This window comes from Lontra canadensis, unplaced genomic scaffold, assembly GCF_010015895.1.
Source record: "Lontra canadensis isolate GAN:19392208 unplaced genomic scaffold, GSC_riverotter_1.0 scaffold69, whole genome shotgun sequence".
Lineage (NCBI taxonomy): Eukaryota > Metazoa > Chordata > Mammalia > Carnivora > Mustelidae > Lontra > Lontra canadensis.
In genome coordinates this window covers 7691765-7704661 of record NW_022631063.1, presented here as the reverse complement: position 1 = coordinate 7704661, position 12897 = coordinate 7691765, and the positions used below count along the sequence as shown (strand labels likewise).

The 12897-nt window shown below is 31.8% G+C and overlaps 1 protein-coding gene across 6 annotated transcripts in view; it reads right to left on the bottom strand.

Annotated features, from left to right (window-relative positions):
• The window catches only part of UBR3 (ubiquitin protein ligase E3 component n-recognin 3), a 234896-nt gene that overhangs the window by 69769 nt on the left and 152230 nt on the right, over positions 1 to 12897 (bottom strand). For all 6 annotated transcript variants that reach the window (XM_032880422.1, XM_032880421.1, XM_032880423.1 and 3 more), the window contains 2 exons: positions 11635 to 11771; positions 5372 to 5457 (listed from right to left, as the gene is read on the bottom strand). In XM_032880422.1, coding sequence (XP_032736313.1) covers positions 5372 to 5457; positions 11635 to 11771 — 223 coding nt within the window. The remainder of the gene's footprint in view (positions 1 to 5371; positions 5458 to 11634; positions 11772 to 12897) is intronic.

Genomic DNA, 12897 nt, shown 5'->3' with positions numbered 1-12897 from the left:
ATCTGTTAACCCCTTAAAAAAAAAAAAAAGCTGAGCTAAAAATTAACTTTTATCTTGCTTCTGGTCTCCTTACTCACACACATCCATGCCCGAATTTGATAAAGGTAGTGTTGAAGCAGAAACAGCAATGTCAAGATTTATAATGTATGAAGACTTGACATACATTACAAAATTGAGTTCTTACAACAATCTTTTGGTTGGGTACAAAGAGGAAGAGAATCCATGAGGTAAAATAGCTAGCTCCCAAATCATCTGTCTATTCATAAAGAATAGAATCAGGAGGCAATTTCCACATTTTTTTATATTAACTTATGCATTTTCACTGTTATAACAATTTGGTGGCCAAATTTTCCTCTTGTTATATGGGGTAACAAAAAGAATAGAACAAAAGTTGTTATTCAACCTATTTATAGAATTCATAATTTTTAAATCTAAAAACAGACAGTAATAAGCTATAGATACTAGAATTTTACCACTGTTAAAGAACAAGGTCAGACTACTTACGAGAAATTTTGCGATCTTAACAATATCTTTATGTAGTCTTACAGTAAGATGAAATTAACATTAAATAATTCTTCTAACTCTGAATTCAACAAAAATTCATTCTTTGAGCAATTAAAATTATTTTAAGTTGCCTGTACACATCAAAGCTGGATTGCTTTCTGTGAATAACAAAACACATGCATCATTTCTTGATAAGATCATAACTTGTATCAAAATTACTCACCACATGCATCAATTCTTGATAAGATCATAAACTGTATCAAAATTAAGTTGGAGACCCCCCCCATGAAGCTGTCAAAGCAAAGTCTGCCATAACCCCTCTCGACTAAAGTTTAGTTTTTAATCTCTCTATAAAATCATGAAATTCGGGGTGCCTGGGTGGCTTAGTCATTAAGTGTCTGCCTTCAGCTCAGGTAATGATCCCAGGGTCTTGGGACTGAGCCCCACATGGGGCTCCCTGCTTCTCCCCTCTTCTTGGTGGGGATCCTGCTTCTCCCTCTCCCACTCCCCCTGCTTGTGTTCCCTCTCTTACTGTGTGTCTCTGTCAAATAAATAACTAAAATCTTTTTTAAAAAGTCATGAAATTCATTTGTGATGAGATCTGTAGTTTCTTAAACAACAGTAATATGCAGAAAGCCTCAGACCCAAAGATAGGGAAAGATGTTGTTTACCTAAAGATAGACATTTTTTAAAAACTTAATAATTTATCAAATGACACCTCTTCCTTCCACCACACCCTAGCCAGTGGTTTCAACATTTTTTACTCAAGAAATTGTTGCGCTACTAATTTCACTGGACTCTATGGAGCTCTGTATCCACTTACGAATTACCTGAATGAAGAAATTAACTAATTTTAATAAAACATTATTCTTAACAAAAAGTTATCCTTCAATTTTTACATCTGCTTTGTCCTACATCTACTGCTAATAAAATTGGTGGTATTTATCAGTGTATATATCAATTTGCAAAAAAGTCCTAAATTCACTTATCTTTTATAGTCTTGTTCAGGTGCCATGTCCACCAAAAGCATCACTGATTTTACCAGCTAAATATGATCTCAAACAAGGGGAACCAGCCAGCAAACTGATGAAAAATAAAAGAAAACTCAACTGGTATCCAAGGAAGAAGGAATCAGGACTTGAGAAAATATCTGAAAGGAGTGGCCCAAAACAAAAATAGGAATCTTAGTGAAAGGTTGACTAAAGAAAATAGGTAAAACAACAGAAGTGTTAGCAGGCAGAGCCTGGAAAGATACCAAGGCAGTAAGAAGTCACTGACTAAACCTGTGAGTAAAAGTTCTTAAAAGTTCTGTATCCTTTGGGACACTTAACAAGCAAGGGATATGTGTTACATAACTGAATTTAGAGTCAGAATAGCTGGATTCTAGAGCAAGCTCTGTATTTGCCAGCTTATGACTTGGCAAGGCAACCACTCTGAATTTCAGTCTCCTTTTCTATGAAAAAGTAATAACAGCTATTTCACATGGTCATTCTATACGACTAAATAACTTATGTGAAAGTATTTCATAAACTTTAAAAATACAAACGTTAAGTATTATTAAAATACCATAGTATGCTGCTTTGTTGATAAATTTTGCTCATTTTTTACTTTGAAAAATTTCCCAGATGCATATTTAAGAATGAACTTTTATTATGATTGGGTACTGGTTATTTACTTAAAAAATCTGAACATGTAAGTGCTGAATGGCATTGTACCACTACAATTTTATCTCTCAGTATAAATTTTGCCAGTAATATTTTTCTGCTTTCATTGTTATAGAAAAAGCAATCTTCTCCTGCTCTCAAATCTGTGTGTGTGTGTGTGTGTGTGTGTGTTTCCCCATCCATAATTATATACTGGGCATCATTCAAGCTGCTCCAGGCAAAACTTATTAAATCTTTTCTTGACTAATCTTCAATTTTATCAAGAAGTTATAATGGAACACTTTCCAAAGTGTAAGTTCCATATAATTTGCTTAATTGTGGAACACTTTCTTACTCTTTCCCCAAAATATTATGGAAAAACAAACACTTTACAAATGAGGTATGTGGGGCACATGGGTGGCTCAGTCATTAGGCAACTCCCCTCGGCTCAGGTCATGATTCCAGGGTCCTAGGATCGAGCCCAACATCAGGGTCCATGCTCAGAAAAGAGCCTGCTTCTCCCTCTCCCTCTGCCTGCTGTTCTGCCTACTTGTGCTATCTCTCTGTCAAATACATACATACATACATACATACATATGCTTGAAAATGAAATATTTAAAATGTAACAAAGAGCAATAAATGGAAATGGGAAAATACTGACTTATGAGGAGTCTCTAGAGAAAAGAGAGAATCTTTAATAATACCATTAAAATTCTACTGGAAAATAAAAAAATGAAATACTTGATCTAAGGTCCTAAGACATACCATCAATTTAAGTTCTGGTGTTCAACAAATCAGGTTTGAGTTAGGCTTGTGTAAACAACAAATACTTCAAGTTTATACACTTGCAAAATAGTGGGATTTTATACAACATAAAATACATTCTACATTAGGATAAATAATGTGTAAGCAATTAAACAGTAATAAATCATATGGAAACTAAAAGCAAAAAGCACATGTTGTACAACCTATACAACTGTATACAATATAATTTGTCAATCATACTTCAATAAAGTTTGGGGGGGAAAGGACTAACATAAATCATTAAAAAAAAGAAAACCAAAAATAGTATTAAATTTAGATTTAGGATGATCTTCATCAGGACCTTTTCTATACTGGCACGTTTTGATTGCTTATTCACAAAAGGGGAAATAAAAAGAAATGAAAGTGGAAGTAACTATCAATTTAATAATTTACATTTAAATTAAGGACGCTAATTGAAGTGGTCACTGCTAGAATTTTACACCAGCATTTTTAAGATTCTGAATAAATTCGTTATTTACAAGTCTCCGGATAAATGTAAGTACCTCAGAGGGGAAAAAATGAAGTACAGCTTTTGAACATAAGACTGAAATTCCTTTACTAAATACTTCCTAATATAACAATTTCTGGATTATTATTAGCCAATGCCAAACAACAATTAAGAATAAATTAATAAGAAAAGATAATTAAAATAAGTGAACTTACAGTTTTTGCTAATTCAAACAGTCTAGAAGCTAAAACTTCTATGTATCAACAACTTCTCCTTTAAAACATAATACTAAGTCACTGGGTGTAAGTAGGGCTTAAGTATGTAAAAGTCAGTAAATACTAGATATTCAGTAAAAAGTAACTTCCAAAACCTTACATTTCTAGGAATCAAGTGATAACAAAAAAAAAAAAAAAAAAAATCAAAATCTAATACAATTAGTAAGAATTTTAAAAGTAACTCAGTTGAAATTTCACATAAGTTTATATCTTTACATTAAAAATTTCAAGAGTGGGCTGCCTGGGTGGCTCAGTGGGTTAAGCCTCTGCCTTCAGCTCAGGTCATGATCTCAGGGTCCTGGGATCGGGTCCCACATCGGGCTCTCTGCTAGGCAGGGAGCCTGCTTCCTCCTCTCTCTCTCCGTACTTGTGATCTCTCTCTCTGTCAAATAAATAAAATATTTAAAAAAAAAAAAATTTTTTTCAAGAGAGGCATCTGGGTGGCTTAGTCAGTTAAGCATCTGACTCCTGATCCCAGCTCAGGTCTCTATCTCATGATGATGAGTTCAAGCCCCATGTTGGGCTCCCTGCTGGAACGTAGAGCCTACTTAAAAATTAATTAATTAATTAAAATAAAATGAATATTTTAAGATGTCTTTGATCAGTCCTTTGCTTTGAAATCATCCCCAAGTCACATATGTATCTTTTCATAATAATACACATATATTTTGGGGGCGCCTGGGTGGCTCGTCGGTTAAGTATCTGCCTTTGGCTGATCATCATCTCAGAGTCTTGGGATCAAGCCCGGCATCAGACTCCTTGCTAAGCAGGGAGCCTATTTCTCCCTCTCCTCCCCACTCGTGCTCTCTCTCACTATTTCATATTTCTCTCTCTTTCAAATAAATAAATAAAATCTTTAAGTACACACATATATTTTTGAAAAACCTATGTGTTGATAATTTTTATTAACTACTAATATTTTTAGCATTTAAGAAAATATATTCATTTTTCAAAAGAATACACTATGTATTTTAAACAATTTTTTTATTTTCTGTACCAGTCATGTTAGGTAATATTTTAACTCCAGTGATTTGGGACTAATAATTAGCTATACTTGACATTATGTAATATTACCCCTAGTATTCATATTAATTCTCTAAACAATTGCTAAATAGTGATACCATCACTATGAAGAATCTACATTAAGTTCCAAATGACACTTCTCTACCCTTACAAGAAGTACTGAAGAATCATGCTCATTTTACAATATATATTCATAAATAAAACCAAACATCCATAATTTTAATACATTTTAATGTTCACATCAAAATATAGTACAATGCCTTCATTAATTAACAGCAGCACTGTATATTATAGGACTCTGCAGGCAACACAAATTATTTTTATAAAAATATTTACTTAAATCTAGACAATGTAAAAATTCTTTTAAAAAATTTAAGTTTAAAGATAATTTTTTATAGCCAAGGATACCACACTGCTTAATTTTGAGCCAATGTAAATCTGATCTATCGGTATGGCATTTATTTACTGAGCAATCATAGTATAGAAAGAGCTAAATATTCATATGATTCTTTTAAGTATAAGATTAGCCATTTAAAGCATATAATCACCATTAAAACCAATTATATGTCATATAAAAAGAATCTGAAAATACATCAAAAGACCATTTGTTTGTATAGGCTTTCAAAAATGACATAATTTAAAATGTTTTTAAATTTACACTTTTTACTACTTACTTAAGCAAGAGCGTTTGCCAGCTGTGCTTGCACCACCTGAACACAAATTGCCTCCCCGATGAATTAATTCAAGTTCCAAATTGGTTCTGTAAGTAAAGCATTAAAATATATCTCAATTAGGCTGAAGCGATACTTTTTAATTTGTTTTACTGATATGTCTGAATGAACCTAAATAATAAAGTTGACGAACTTTATGAATAGTTTATGGAACATCTGTAATAATATTTTATCTGATATTTAGAAATAAAAAGGGAAACATATCCTTATATGTTCATATTTATAACCTCAAAACTGTACACATCATAATGTAATTGTTGCAAAACCCCAAATGTTGGCAAATACTGAAAACTGGGCCTTAAGGAAAACAACAGCAACACACTTCATAAACCCGCACATGAATCTGGTGAAAGAGCTTATACCCAACTGTTAGCCACTGAGTAGTAGGTGGTTACTGTCATCTAAAACACAAGGGCATACCAACTTTTTATCAGAGAAATGATTATCACTCACTAGAGCTTAGGTGGTTTCTAGAAATCAATATTTAACAAAATCACTAACATCATAGTAGGTATGAACAACACATATAATGAACAGTAGCCTCTTCTATGGACTTCTAAAATTACAGTTTTATGAAAGTACACTGTGTAACTCCTGACACTGCTAAACATCAAAAAAGTTCATATAGATCTGAAATTATAATATATTTAGCAATTTTTAGCTTACAGATTAGTTACAATTAATAAATTGACATTTTAAAAATCAAATTGCTTCAGAATCTAAAGATTTACTCAAAAAAAATATAGTAAAATAGCCAATGAACTTTGTCAGAATAAATGAAAATTGTGAGTGATATAATGCATGTATTTTTACTTCAACAGTATTAATAAACTTAAACACATCTTCATTTGCCATTGCTAAAACCGAATAAACTAATTTATATCCAAAATATGCATTTGACATTAGCAATGAGATATCCTCGTCTTAAAAAAAAAAAAAAAAAAAAGGCAAAATTTTAAGCTTACTTTGCAAATGAATTCAAGGAAGAATATGATCCTATTTTACTTAAAACAGTCTGAACTGGTTTGGGTTGTATTTTAACACAAAATGTTTTTGAAACATTATTTTCATATATTTACTTATAAATGCAAACTGTTAACAAAATTAATATTCTTAAATCTGTATATCTGCCACCCATTTTTAAAGGAATGCTTTAATCCTCTCTACTGGGGTGGGGGAAAAGCAATTTAACATTGATAATGTTCCTGCTCAGAGCTCCATCTGGTTGCTGCTGATAAGGGCATCTGTGTGACAAGGGAATTTTCCACCCTTCAGGCGATTTGCATTGCTCACTGAACTTCTAAAAACCTACCAGCAAGGAAGCAGGGACAAGGATTTCATATTAGTGGACAGAAAGCGAGCGGAGACCAGCATGTGTTCCTTCATCAAGGGAATATAAATGAGATCAATATATTTTGTTTTCACAAATCTTCTGTTGCCTAATCTGTAGAAAAAAATTAACGGCTATATTCTCTTATAAAAACTAAGATTTCCTAGATTGTACTTTTAAAAGAGCTAACCAGAAACACGATCAATTTTTACCAACGAATGTCAGAACCAGAATGTCAACTTTTATTTTAGCACAGTTTGCAAAAATATTCATTAAGATATAAATATAAGAACAATTCTGTTTATTCAATCATCAAATAAAATACCTCAAAGGCTGATAAACATGTTACCAGGAGTTTGATTTTAGAGAATATTTGAAAGAAAACTACTAAATCTAATTATTTCAGATTATGGCTAGAAAATCTCTTAAAAAAACATTCCTCCTGACATTACAAACAAAACAAAACAAAACCAAAAAAAACCTACCTATCCAAACAGTTAGTGTCATGTAATAACCTAGGACTTTAAAAAAATCAATATGTCAGAGACCCTAACCCTCAGCTTTTCCTGATTTCACTTACATCAAAACTAGCCCTTTAAGTTGAAACTTGCTAGAGAATCGAACACACAAACATGTCATAGGCTCTATGTCTGTCTGATCTTCTCTAACTATTGAAAATCCCAACACAATATTCTGTTTCTGCCCTCCTGAATGGATGATAGAAAAATACAGATTGCTCCCAAGAAAAGTAGACTCTACTTTTTATATTCCTAACACAAATCTATTCCAATTAGTTTGGAAAGGAAAAAAAAAAAGAATTAAAAAAAAAAGAAAAAATATCTGTAACTGAAATAATAATGAGAAAGATTACTTACAGCCTATCTTGGCGCCCACCTACATATTCCATTTAAAAACTCCTCCAACTATGCTCCAGCTTCTTTTTGCATGACTGAGGTCTGCTTTCCCTTCTATCCCCTCTCCACCCTCCTTTGGTATGAACTTCTATTTTTAGAGCTATAATTTAAAAAACAAATGTGTGTATACACACGCACATACAGAAACACTCAAACACGTACTGATGTCTGTGTGGGTTCAAGGCCTAAGCCTACCACTTACTGGTTGAGCAAGTTACCCAATACCTCAGAGAGAAAAAATATCTTCGTTCATACCATAGGCTATATTATACAAGACTCAGCTCAAATTCTAACTCTTCTAGGAGTTAGGGAGAATTAATTCCCTTTTCTTGAGACAGGAAAGAAACATTTCCAAGTACTTTATATTTCAATTTGTTCATCTTCCCTTTTAAAGTTCTATAGCACTTTTTCAATATGATATTTTTAAAACAAACTCTATTCTGTTTTATACGGACTGATGTATATTGGTTTTGTCTCTCCAACTAATGGTAAATTCCTGGAGATCAGGGACCATTTCAGATAAAGTTTCTAAATCCCTGATGGTACATAGCAAAGTGCTCAAAAACACCTTAGGAACCAGAAATCTCTTTGTTTGGGTATGGAACCAATGGTAAGATTCTCTTTAGTCCCCATAGCTTATTCTCTTTATTTTGTTGACCCTTCCTTCGATTCCCTTACATTCAGACATGAAAAGGGGTGAGGGGAAGGAAAGGTATTTTATCAAAGAATTTCTTGGCTTTAAAAAGGATTCATAATTTGGTATTTTAGCAAACATTCCTTTTGTTTTGAAAATACTTAGTTTATAAAGTTTAAACTTATAATGCAACTAGTATGTAAAGTAAGTCGACTCACTCTACTGAGCAGTTCACCCACTGTGACTTAAACATATCTCTCCAGCTATAGCTCAGTTATTCATGTTTCATCTTCTTTCCATTTAAATGTTTCTCACTATATAAAGGCCGAGTGTCACTCACCAATACCTCTAGGCTATGTGTAACCTGAGTCCAAAACCCTTGGAAAAATCAATTATTAAAATTAGTCTCATTTATTGTTTCAATTAAGAAAAAATGAACTGGTATTTAAATGAGGAAAGCTTTCCTCCCCCAAATTAACCTTCCATAATCCATCTGAATGGTATTTGCAACAGACTGCTCTTTGGAAATATAATAAAACCTGAATATAGTAATTTTGATTAATTTTAATGTAAGAGAAAGATACCATTCCAACAATTTCTTCTCTGCTGCCCTCAAAAAATCCTCCAAGGCTTCACCATGCAAATAAAATAAAAAACAAAGGGATAAAGTGCTCTACCAAAAAACAAAACAAAAAAATCCTCTGAAACAATTACTAAAATTAACAGCTTTACAGGCTACTTAACCATTAGAAATATTTTGTACCTAAACAACAAAAAAATTTAAGTTCCGTAAAAAACAAACTGAATTGCTCATTCAGTGGAGAGAAACTCAGCTCTGGGAAACAAGGGCTATATTCCACTCAAATTTCTAATGTCAAATACAAATAAATGTGCTCATCCTAATGGATTATACATTTAAGAATCACAATATTTAATTTAAAAGTTAAATAACTCAAAATAAGTTTACTTCTAAATAGTTCACTTAAACATTTAAGCATTTTAAATATTACCAAATATTTTAATGCCTACCTTTCAGGCATGAAAATAAGCATAATCTGTAATCATACATATTTGTGAAATAATGTTATATGCTAAGCATTAGATACCTATAAAGACCAGTTTCTTACCTTGAGAAAATTACATTCTATCCAAATAGGATACAACATCCTTTTTTCTCTCAATTCATGTTTTTGTTAATTTTTTTTAGCTAATTTGGTTTTTGTTTTCTCTTTAATAACTAAGTAAAACTTAGAGAAGGCATGCAATCTCACTGTGAGAACTTCACAATGGCCTGCATAACTTTAACCAAAGGATAATGAGTGTTTTAAGGGTTACATACTCTGATTTTCAGAAGGGTTATCTTGTTGCTTTGGAGTTTATCATGAGCAATCAGAGAAAAATGGAAGGAGAACACATTTTCTGTTTCTCTATATACACCCATAGTAAATAACATTTGATATCTGTCCCTGCTTCCCAATAAATGAGAAAAACCAAAATATGTTGACCTAAAAAGTCTATTACCACAGCAAGCTATATAGGAAGAAAACAAGAATTTATATATTCAAGAAATAGGAATCTAAAACTTCCACTAAACTAAATTTAAGTCAAGGCATTTGATTTATCATACTATAAAAAAATTCCATGGAGAGATCATTCCTATTCACCCAGAATTTTCTTATAAGATCAATCTTAAGGAAAATACATAAGCATAAATACATAAGAAACATAAATACAGTATTTACACACATGCACACACACACACACACACACACACATATACATCTATATAAACAGACACATATATACATGGCATAACTGAGTTGGTCTATATTTATCTCAATTTTCTACAACATTATTACCGCAATATGGTATAGAAGGTTTTTAAAATCTTGAAACCATGGCAAAATTAAATCATACTCAATTTAGTTTTCACATAAAGTGTATTTTATTGCAAGCATGCAGCTGGTAACTCTCCAGACACAAAATGCTGAATTAACTGTTATATCTTCTCCTGAAGCATTCTGGATAAATAACAACAACAGTTTAGGAATGTACGGACTAGAAAGTTACTTCCCAATCCATTACATTCTATTACATCAATCCATGTCTGGCATTTGCATTCTTCAACGAAACACTAATGTTTCCTTATCTTGAGCTCTAACTTGCTTGTAATTTGCCTAAGTCTGGTTGCTTTTTTCCTGGGTTCTAAAGACTGCATATAGTTCATTTACTCTTGTTACCCTCTGGTCCGTGAATGGGGCAGAGAGACTGGCCCGGTGAACTGCATGTACATATGACCTATAAAAGTTGAATACAGGAAGGAAAAAGAAGGATAATAATTGAAAGTAAAACAGACCTTGACTCAGATCTGAGTTGTAGTCCTCCATGGCACTAATTTCCTGCATGACATTCAAGTTATATTCTCTCTCTAAATCTTACCTATCATAATACTACTTGGGACAAGACACCAAAAAAGTATATACTTCTAGAGATATCCAGGGGTCTACAACATCAATTCTGGCAGAATGTGTTTACAAGTTTCTAATTGTACCTGCTTCTTGCCTATTTACTTCTTTTATGGTTCTCCATTTTCATTCAATTACGTTTTCTAAAATCCCTATTTAGAACCATTTCTTAGTTACTAAACACCCACTCAGTCAATTAGACTAATCCTACCTACATGAAAGATGAGGAGTATCTCTGAAGTATCTCCAGAAAACAGAGGTTCTTTGGAAATATAATAAAACCTGAATATAGTAATTCAGTACTGTTTTCTGGAGTGCTGGGCTAGCTACTAATATAGGCTTAGAACTTGCCTGATCACTCGCTCCATCTCCCTCATCTGATTTTCTAAACCACCTACAGGATATTACTGTTTTACTGGCTTAAAACAAAGTAAGTTCTTCTTACTTAAAATAAATTAAAAAGAAATTAAAAGTGTTTAACATATTACACTGTATTCCTTTTCAGTATTATTACTTTTTGACAGGACTTGAACAGTGATTTCTTAAAAAGACCCTTCATATTTAATATTCACATGCTTCGAGGTAGACATCTGTCCCAAAATGTTAATAATACACTTTTTCCCACATATTCTATAATATATAATAACACTTCACCCAATATTTCATGAAAATAAAAACTCTTCAGAAAATGAAGGAAACCTACATTTTATGATCCTTTGAGAAGGTTTGAAAACTAGCCATAATTTCAAGCATCATAAAAAATACACACCCCCTTTCTTCAAATAAATATTAATGGCATAAATAAAACAAAAACCAACTATTCAGAGTAAGTAAATATTAAAGTATATACCATGTATACTTACCTAGCAACAGAATACATAAAGAGAAAATCATTGTCTGGTGAACCTGGGGTCTTGCTATAGTCTCTATACTTTTTCTGAGTAGTATTTTTGATATCTTTCATTACAGATTCCATTTCTTTACTTAAGTTGGTTTCTGACTGTAAAAAATGCAAACATACATATCAAGTTTATTTATATTCATTTTCTCTAAAATAGTCCAACACTACAATGTTTATCATATGAATTCATTAGGAAATTAAAAGTTAAAAAGTTAAAACAGATGTACATTAGCTATCCACTATAAATATACTTAGTGCAGAAAGATAAAATAGATTAAGAAATATCTTCTTCTATTTTATCCTAATTCAATATTGTGATTGGTTAGCCTATAATCTAACCATGAATTAACCACACAAACCTACATTCTAAAGAAATGAGTAGATGTCATTAAAATAATATTTTAGAACAAATTCCATGTTGATAAGCAATCTTTCATTTACATTCTCTTCTCAAAGACTAATATTGATGTCCCTTGCTTTGAGCATATTTTAAACACATAAAAATTTGGATTTACCAAGGGAAGAAAAAATCACAGATTCTAAAATTAGTCTTCAACTGAGAAAAGAAACTGTGAGGAGAGAAATCTTTGAGTAGCATTTAACTATGAATTTCTGTTTCAAAAGTCAAATATTAATAGTTTTCATAAATTCGCTGCTTAAACTAGGCACAATTATCACTTCTTTCAGATACTATATCCTAAATCTATAATGAAAGTGAAATATTTAAATATTTAAATCAAATAAATAAATCCTACTGGATGGGATAAAAGATGGGTTCACTTACACCAAATCCCACAATAAAGTAGACTGACTTCAGTGAATGGTTCAATCAAGTATATGATATTTTATCTCATACACACACACATAAATTGTGCATAAATCTATAATTACATACATATAAAGTGTGTGTGTGTGTGTGTGTATAAATGCATCATCTTAATCCTAATATACCTAATGGGCATATTTTTAAATGATTAGACTATGTTTTTAAAGATTTCAACATCTTAAAAGAGTCTAACCATATCTAAGCTTATAGAACTTCATGATCTGGAAGAAGTATATTAAAACTATAGCAATTTGGACTAAGGAAAAGTATAGCCTTTGGTAATAATTTGTTCCATTATTATCATTTTTGTTTTTAGTAACCACAAATAGAAGAGAAAAACATCTAAAAGTAATTGCTGATAAATGTTTAAAGGTCAAAAAAAAAAAAAAAAAAAAGATT